At 33.9% G+C, this 9,398-nt stretch overlaps 2 protein-coding genes across 2 annotated transcripts; one reads left to right on the top strand and one right to left on the bottom strand.

Annotated features, from left to right (window-relative positions):
- Nucleotides 1–2,412: 2,412 nt before the first annotated feature.
- LOC117931822 (E3 ubiquitin-protein ligase PUB23-like) lies at nt 2,413–3,860 on the bottom strand. The gene has a single exon (XM_034852892.1). The coding sequence runs from the start codon at nt 3,855–3,857 to the stop codon at nt 2,586–2,588; it is 1,272 nt and encodes a 423-aa protein (XP_034708783.1). The 5' UTR covers nt 3,858–3,860; the 3' UTR covers nt 2,413–2,585.
- Nucleotides 3,861–6,769: 2,909 nt separating this feature from the next.
- LOC117931978 lies at nt 6,770–7,198 on the top strand. Its single transcript, XM_034853036.1, has one exon. The coding sequence runs from the start codon at nt 6,770–6,772 to the stop codon at nt 7,196–7,198; it is 429 nt and encodes a 142-aa protein (XP_034708927.1).
- The last annotated feature ends 2,200 nt before the right edge of the window (nt 7,199–9,398 follow it).

The following is a 9,398-nucleotide window of genomic DNA, read 5'->3' on the forward strand; positions in this document are numbered from 1 at the left end:
AGCTATCTAGAATATGAATTATAATCAATAAGTGAAAGATAAATTTAATATAATTGTTAGAATTTGAGTGGTGCTTGTTTTTGGATGCCCTTTTCCTACAGAGCAGAACAAAGCAGCCCCACCCCACCCCGCCTTGAAAATACATACCCGGGTAGGGATAAGGCAAGGAAAGGAATTTAGTATTTGTTTGAAAATAGGAATATGAGCACATACCTAGCCCCACCCTGGGTTTGGGATGGGGATGAAAAATAATTATATATTTTGGAATGAGAATGAGATAGGGGCGTTCCATCCCAAACTCGTCTCGTTGTCATCCTTAGATTGAAAAGTCTTTTGAAACAAATCAGTGCAATGTTCTACACTTGACCAGCCTTGATATCTTATTTAGATCAATATGACCTAGATGTAGATGTCATGTGGAATTAGTGCTAAGCATTTTCCTCTTTAGTGGGGCAAAACCTCCCATTGGCTTTTATAACTAACCTTCAACTAAAAGTAAGGTAGATACATCCCTATCATGCAACCTTCTTTCTTATTGAAAACCTTATAATTTTTTACAAGTAGTAGGCCCATAATGTATCCACCAAGATAGATGAAATCACCACTATATTTTCAATGGTGAGATAGTGATCTCAAAATAAATAAATAATTGAAGTTGATTTTGAAACAAGGCCCGGAGTTACTTGCCAAATCGTTGGTCATAATTGTGAATAGTTGGTAAAATATAAGTTTGAGAAAGGTGGGGGCATGATGCAAATAAATGTCATAGTCAAAAGGTAGGAATACTGTTCTCTCTCTTTCCACAATTTTCTGTTCTTTTCTCTCTGGTTACATGTTTACTCTCTAACATTAAGTAGAGTGGAGAGAGGAAACCGAGATTCATGGGATAAGTGGGGACTGGGCAGCTTTTAATCAACCCAAAATTTGGGCAAATTTCAAAATTTTGTTTTATTTTGAAAAGGTCAATTGATGTTGTTTTCAGAGTTTCTTTTTCTTGGTGCAACTGTTCAACCAGCTGCTTGAATTCAAGCGACTTGCACTCTTCTTTTGCATTCATGGATGAAAAAGGATAACATTGGGATCTCCCCTTTCAAATTGCTACAAAATTTCATATATGTAGAAAAGGAAATAATTAAGGTTTCCATTATCAAATGTGAAGTATTGTAATATTTGATATTTTTTTTTTACCAAATACATACTTTTTTTATGCTAACTACTCATTACAATTAAACAATCATCATACTATAGTGTTATTAAGTACATACTGAATTTTGGTATGAATAAAATAAAGAAATAATTGGTTAAAAGGGACCAAATACTTTTCATATTTGTGAATTTATCTTTTCCCATGTTTTTATTTTAAGAACAACTTATTTTTTATATAAATGCCCTTAATTATTTCAAGTATTCACAATATGTTTTAAAAGAAAATGTTATTTTTACAAAAATAATAATAAGGGCATTTGTCAAAATGAGGTAAAAAAAAATGATAAAAAATTAGATTTTTAAAATTGGGTTTCTAACAACCTTTTTAATCAAATAACCCTAAAATAAACAATATATTTGTTGGGCATGGGAATGCAAGATTTTCTATTAAATGCCAAGGGGTACTAATTAATTTTTCTTGTTCACCAAATATCTTAAATGTTAAACTTCATGTACTAAATGAGTGTTTAGTAAAACTTAATATTTATTATTTAATGACTTAATTGATTTTAAATTTTTAAGTTCAAATATGTTCTTCCGAAGTTGATTTAAAACCCATTATTTATTTTTTATTAAGGTTGTTTCGTAAAATTAATTTAAAATTAAGTTATTTTACCCAACATATTTAATCTATTTAATGACTTAAATTAAGTTATTAAGTTATATGATTAAATTATTAAAAAAAAATTCTAAAAGCAGGTGTCCTAATTTTCTATCAAATTTTCCTCAAACTATGAAAACTTATTTTCATTCTTTCCAATCAAGTAGGTTGCCCATATGGTTGGGACACAAAATGGGGGTTGCTTTATGATCTTAAGCAGGTTGATCATACATCTTACATCTTAGTGGGTCTTTAGTAGGCTTGTAATTGATCCTAGCAGGCGCAGAAGATTTCCCTACAACTATAAGTTTGAAGCTCTTGAATTCAAGGAAGAGGAGAGATAAAAAAAAGTTTCATAACTTACAAAGAAAAGTTTAAAAATAAATTCAGCTTTTATTATTATTATCTCAAAATCAATAGATTTATTAATCAAACTTTGATAGAGATTTGTGAAGAAGACAATACATCTCATATATTATCTATTAGCTACTCATAAGGAGTTTTCTACTTAATTTAATAAATCACTTTCATATATTATCAAGAAAGATGATGGGTGACACAAATATTAATTATGCCCCAAGGGAAAAGTAAATAAATCAAACATATTTGAAGTTAAATGGAAGTTCATAATCTAATGAAAATGAAGACGATAGCAGTGGATATCAGATAACAAAGTAGTATGGGCTACACTAATTCAAATTTTATTTAATTGGGAAAATTAATATGTTGTATACCACTATGTGTTTGACAGACATTTTTCTTTTTCTCGTACTTTCCTTCAGCAAGATCCATTCATTAATCCCAAATGATCCTTCAACTCACAAGGGAAACAAGGGTTCTGCCTCCATGAATTTCCATGCAACTTGAAGATCTTCACCACCTTCTCCTTTGTAGATGATCGATTGTCGATATGCAACAATGCCAAAAGCTTCTTCACTGATCCAAAAATCAGCAGTTCTTCCAGGACCCTTTCGCTGGGATGATAGCTACAGATGAGCCATAAGATCTTCACGGTGATCTTGGTGGCGGCGCTTGAGACATGTAGTAGTTTCTTGGATATGGCAGCTATCCCTAATCCATGTTCAACCAAGGCTAGTCTCCCTTCTGCACATTCACATAGAAATTTCAGAAGCAGAAGCATTTTTTCACATTTGGACCGGTTGGAGTCCGGGAGGAGCTCAATGAGGATGCAGACTGCGCCAGCTTCAATGGCTTTTAACCGACTTGTCTTGGATGATCCCAGTATTTCTATGAGAAGCTCCAAGGCACTTGCACTTGCCTTGGTGCAGATTTGGTCATCAGACACAAGCTCTAACAAAGATCTGAAGAACTCAAAGCCCTGATCTTGTATGACAAACTTCTTCCAATTATAATCAGCTTGTGCCAGCTTTTGGAAGATTGTGACCGCGTAAAACCGGGCTTCACCGCTTCCTCGTTGAAGCATGATGGCCAAGGACTTGATGGATTCAGGCTTGGACAAAAGCTGGATTGTTTTCTCATCGTCTTCTTCAGATAAAGAGAGGTACTGGTGCAGAACCCCCAGAGCCTCCTCACAAGCTGTAAAAGCCAAAAAATCAAAGGACTCAATGAGGATTTGGGCAATGATTTGAACAAGAACTTCAACCCCACCGCACCTCATGAAATCATCCTTCACCTCATGGCCTAATCCAACAATGGCACGAAGTTTCTTGAGAGAATTAACCTTGAATGGAGTGGATTCCATGGTGGCAAGCAGCGACACCAATTCATCGTGCTTGAGGGACCGCACCGGCCGCGACTCACATGACCGAGCGGCTTCCTCATTCTGCCATGCGAGGATGAGCCTCTTGAGGGTGTGATTAGGGGTGATATCAAAACAGTTGATGCGCTGCATGGTTGTTGGGCATGTCTTCTTGTTGTATGAGAAGAGCCATTTTTCGATATTCTTTCGCTCATAGGTGACCCCAGTGGATATGGTGACAGGGTCTTGCATGAGCTCCATGGAGATGGGGCATCTGAAATCCACAGGAAAATCCATTGCCATTGAAGAGGGGTCGGGTTGGAGACACATGGAGGACAGGATAAGATATACTTAATGACAAGGTTTATCTATGGCTTTCTTTGAGTTGGCGGATAGAAACAAATCAAAAATCAAAAGTCAAAAGTCAATAGATGCTTTTGCAAGCTGTGAGTATGGGTGACTGGTCAGGGAACTCACAAGAAACCTCTGGTTTTTATTTATTTATTCAAGAAATGGTCCATTCCTCCCTAATTATCTCTATCATCACGCTTCCACATCTTTCTACCATTTTATTTATTTTTTCAAAATTTCCAAATAATTATTAAAAATGCCATAGCCATTTAAAGAAAACTAGAATAGAAAAAAGTTAGGGAGTTGACTTAGAAGATAGGAGCATATGCCTGGTGATTGGTGATGTCGTATTCAAAATTTCCTACTAAGAATGGGTTGGTTCTGTATGTATTCAACACATTCAAACCCAATACATAAACACCGCCCATCACTGCGGCCATTTTTCAACAATTTTAAATTTCTTTTGCTGGCGGTTCAGCTGCCTATCTCACTCACAGCCCACAACCCACAACCCACAACTTTCTCTTGATTTTGATTCTTTACTTCTATATTTGAATCATCATCAACTATCAAACACTAAACAAAATTCATCAATTTTAATTGAATACCCACTTGCTTTATGGGCAATATTTTTTTTTTCAATTTATGGAGAAGTATTTTTTATAATATATTTATATTATATAATTTATTCAAAATGGGCTGTGAAGTCTAATACTAAAACTAATATATACAACAAATGTGAAACGTAGCTTGGAAAAGGACAAATATAATAAAAAATGGCCTTTTATTTTTAATATATATATAATCAAAATTAAATATTTACATAGCCATGTGGAAATATTTTTCTATATGGAAAATATATTTTTACTTAGAAAAAAATCTTTTCTATATTTGATTTGATTAAGAGATAAGATCCACATGGTGGTAGAAGGGGTGTGAGTTGTGAGTGGAATCATGTGATAAACAATTAATTAATTAATTAATTAAATTTTATATTACATATTCAAAATTAGGTGTTGCCTAGGCAGTTGGTCAACCATCACCTGTATATGGTAGTGAGGAATATGGTAAGAAACATAAGGAAATAAAAGGTAAACTAAAATGAGGTCACCAATCCACCCAATCAGACAGTCCCAAATACACAAAAATTATCTATGCTATTTAATTTGTTTTTTGTAAATGGCAGAAGAGCCCAAAGTTTCATACTTGGGCTGCATTTGTTAGAAGCAATGGGAATGGGAATGGGAATGGGAATGGGAATGGTGAAAGGAAAATCTCTTTCCATTAGTGACCATTCCTATGTTTGGAACAGATAGTGAGATGAATCATAAGTGAAATCAAAACTTCACTCCCGTTTGATTGTCATTTGTCTACACTTTCTATCTATTAGTCCAAGGTTTGAATAATTTTAAGTTCTAATGATGATAAAAAAAGTTAAAACTTTATTGGTTCAACCAACTTGATTTAAATTTAAAAAAATACTAAAAAAATTATGTAAATATACACTCTTTAAAAAATATTTAATTTTTAAAATTTTTACTTTTCATTTTTCAAGTTTATGGATTTTAGAAAAAAGTAATTCTTACTCAAATAGTGAAAAATATCAAAGTTGCCGTATTACCATTTCTACCATCTTCCCTCCTACCCTAAACCAATTTTTTTACAAGTCAAAGACCGAATTATTGTCTTTAAACTTGACACATGGCAACCATCATGAGTTTACTTTTTTTCCTTTTCCCTCTTTCCTTCCCGTTAATATCAACAAATTCAATATCTCTCTCTCTCTCTATATATATATATATTATAATATTATAATATATAATATGTAAATATTATTATATAATTAAAATATTAATATAATATGCATATTATAATTATATATGATTTTATTAATATTTTATATTTTTAATTTAATAATTAATAATTTAATTTAATACTTAATAATTTTTAAATTTTTAGTTCTTTTTAATCCTATTAAATTAATGAATATTATAATTTTTATTTTATATAATTATAATTTTTTTTTTTTAATGTGTTAGCTTTATGATTTTTTTTTTTCACTATTTCATCTTCTTTTTTTTTTTCTTTTTTTCCCCCTCATCCACAATACCTCCACATTTTTGCCTTTGTTTTTTAATTATATAAAAAAAAACTTTGTTGTGGTTCTAACATTTTGGTTTCTTAAAATTTTTATATTTTATTTATATAAAAAATATTTTTTTTTATAAAAAAATTATATTTAATAATTTATATTAATTTTCTCTTAATTTTATTAAAAACAAAATTTTTTACTTATTGAAGTTGCACATGGATTTGAAGGAGTTTACTGCAATTTTTTTGTTAGAATAATGTTCTGGTTTATAGGAAAAAATCTAGTCTTTAGGGACATTTACTTGTATTTGAATTGTTCCAAGTTTCTGTTACCACTTGACTTTATTTCCGCTAAGTGGGTTGCTTTCTCATTTCTGTTAAGATCGTGTGCTGCTTTCTCGTTTATGTTAAGATCGTGTATTGAATGACTATTTAAGCCAAATTTATTGTTAATAAAACTGGGTTATTCAATCCAGCTTGTTGTGTTCTTGTTCTTAGTTTCATTTTAGATCAAAATTCCCAACAATTTGGTATTAGATACCCCACTAGGCCTGACAAATCAAAGCAGCAGTCTTTGAAGTTCTTGTAGCAGCACAAAAGATGACTACAAAAGGGAGTTTTATATAGCCAACCATTCCTCGCTTTGATGGTCACTATGATCATTGGAGATGCTGATGGAAAATTTTCTACAATCTAAGGAATTTTAGGGGTTATTAGAGCTTGGCTATATTGAGCCAACAAGTGAATCGGTGCAGACAGATGGACAACGAAAGAAGGATGATGAGATGAAGTTGAAAGACATGAAAGTGAAGAACTATCTTTTCCAGGCGATCGATTGGATCGTTCTTGACACCATTCTTAAGAAGGATACTACCAAAGACATATGGGACGCCATGAAGAAAAAATTCGAAGGAAATGCAAGGTTCAAGAGGTCTCATCTTCAAGCTCTCTATAAAGAATTTGAAACTCTTGAGATGAGATCTGGTGAAGGAGTGACAGAATACTTCTCTAGGGTCATGACAGTGGCCAACAAGATGCGAATTTATGGAGAAGATATGCAGGATGTTAAAGTGGTGGAGAAAATTGTATTCTCGTTAATTGAGAAGTTCAACTATGTTGTATGTTCTATTGAGGAGTCAAAAGACATTGATGTTCTTACTGTTGATGAGTTACAAAGCTCATTAATAGTGCATGAACATAAGTTTCAAAGATGTAATGGTGAAGAATAGGCTTTGAAAGTGACATCTGAAGGAGGAAGAGGTCGTGGTCGTGGTACCTACAGAGGAAGAGAAAGAGGGAGAGGGAGAGGTCGAGTAGACTTCAACAAGGCAACTGTGGAGTGTTACCGATGCCATCAACTTGGACATTTTTGGTATGAATGTATTTTTGGGAATAAAGAAGCAAATTATACAAAGCTTGATGAGGAGGAAGAAATGCTTTTGATGTCTTATGTGGAGTTGTATAAGGCCAGAAGAGAAAATGCATGGTTCCTTGATTCAAGGTGTTCTAATCACATGTGTGGCGATTGAACTATGTTCAATGAACTCGATGAAAAATTTTGATATTCGATAAAATTGGGGAACAACACTAAGATGGATGTGATGGGAAAGGGAAGTGTGAAGCTGCTGCTGGATGGAGTCAATCATGTTGTTGCTAAGGTATACTATATTCCAGAGTTGAGAAATAATCTCTTGAGCATAAGGCAATTGCAAGAAAGAAGCTTGGCTATTTTGATCAAGGGAGGGATGTGCAAGATATTTTATCTAGAGAAGGGTTTCATAATTCAAACCAACATGAGTGCCAATTAGATGTTTATCTTGCTGCCTCAGTTTCAAGCTCTCTCTCAAGTACAATCTGATCAGTGCTTTCACACAAGAACTCAAAACTTGTTTTATCTTTGGCATCAGAGGTATGGGCATCTGAGTTACAAAGGTTTGAGAACCTTGTTGTACAAGAACATGGTACGTGGACTTCCTCAATTCTTTGCCTCAAGTGTGACATGCACTAATTGCATTAACGGGAAGCAACACCGTGACCCTATATTCCAAAGAAGAGTGCTTGGAGAGCAACTCAGAAGTTGGAACTTATTCATATAGATATTTGTGGTCTGATCACTGCATCTAATAACAACAAGAGGTACATTTTGTTATTCATTGATGACTATAGTAGAAAAGCATGGGTGTATTTCTTGGTAGAGAAGTCAGAGGCTTTAAATTCTTTTAAAGCCTTTAAGACTATGGTTGAAAAAGAAACAAGGTTATTTGTTAGGTGTTTTCGCACTAATAGAGTAGAATTCAATTCAAATGAGTTCAATGATTTTTGCAAACAAAGTGGGATCAAGAGGTAGTTGACCACCGCTTATACTCCGCAACAGAATGGTGTAGGTGAAAGGAAAATAGAACTATGATGAACATGATTTGTTCCATGTTATATGATAAGAACATTCCCAAGACTTTTTGGCTAGAGGCAGTGAATTGGACTATTTATGTCCTAAATGGGTGTCCTACATTGGCAGTCAAGAATGTTACACCAGAGGAGGCTTGGAGTGGAGTGAAACCCTCAATAGATTATTTTCGAGTCTTTGGTTGCATAACACACATTCATGTTCCAGAAGAAAGGAAGACTAAACTTGATAATAAAAGCATTACTTGTGTGCTATTGGGAGTTAGTAAGGAATCTTGTTGCTAAGAGAGTTGTTGTGAGTAGAGATGTAATTTTTGAAGAAGAAAAACAATGGGATTGGGATGTGAGTTATGAAGAACAAATGGTAGTAGATTTAGAATGGGGTGATGGTGATGGTGAGAATGAAGAAGGGGTGAGCGAAAATGGGAATAGAGAAAATACTGATGGAGAGGTAGGAAATACTTAAGGGAGATGGTTCTAGAGAGGGTGAAGAGGGAGTGAGGGAGTTGAGGCAATCTCGTGAGAGGCAACCTCTAATGTGGATGGGTGATTATGTTAGTGGTGAAGATCTATTTGAGGATGAAGTTCATATGGCGTTAGTAGAGTCAACTGATCCATTGTATTTTAAGGAAGCTGTGAAGAGTGAAAATTAGAGATTGGTCATGAACAATGAAATCAAATCCATCGAAAAGAACCAAACATGGACACTCACTGAGCTGCCAACTGGGGCCAAAAGAATAAGAGTGAAGTGAGTTTACAAAACCAAATACAATGAGCATGGAAATATTGATAAGTATAAGGCTCGTTTGGTTGCTAAAGGGTACTCTTATAAGTATGGAGTGGACTATATAGAAGTTTATGCACCAATGGCAAGGATGGATACAATAAGGATGATTATTGCTCTAATTGCATAGAAGAATTGGACGATTTTTCAGCTGGATGTCAAGTCAGTTTTTCTCCATGGTGAGCTAAATGAAGATGTATATGTGGAGCAACCAAGAGGATATGAAAAAAAAGGGTAGTGAA

This window comes from Vitis riparia, chromosome 15, assembly GCF_004353265.1.
Source record: "Vitis riparia cultivar Riparia Gloire de Montpellier isolate 1030 chromosome 15, EGFV_Vit.rip_1.0, whole genome shotgun sequence".
Taxonomy (NCBI): Eukaryota; Viridiplantae; Streptophyta; class Magnoliopsida; order Vitales; family Vitaceae; genus Vitis; species Vitis riparia.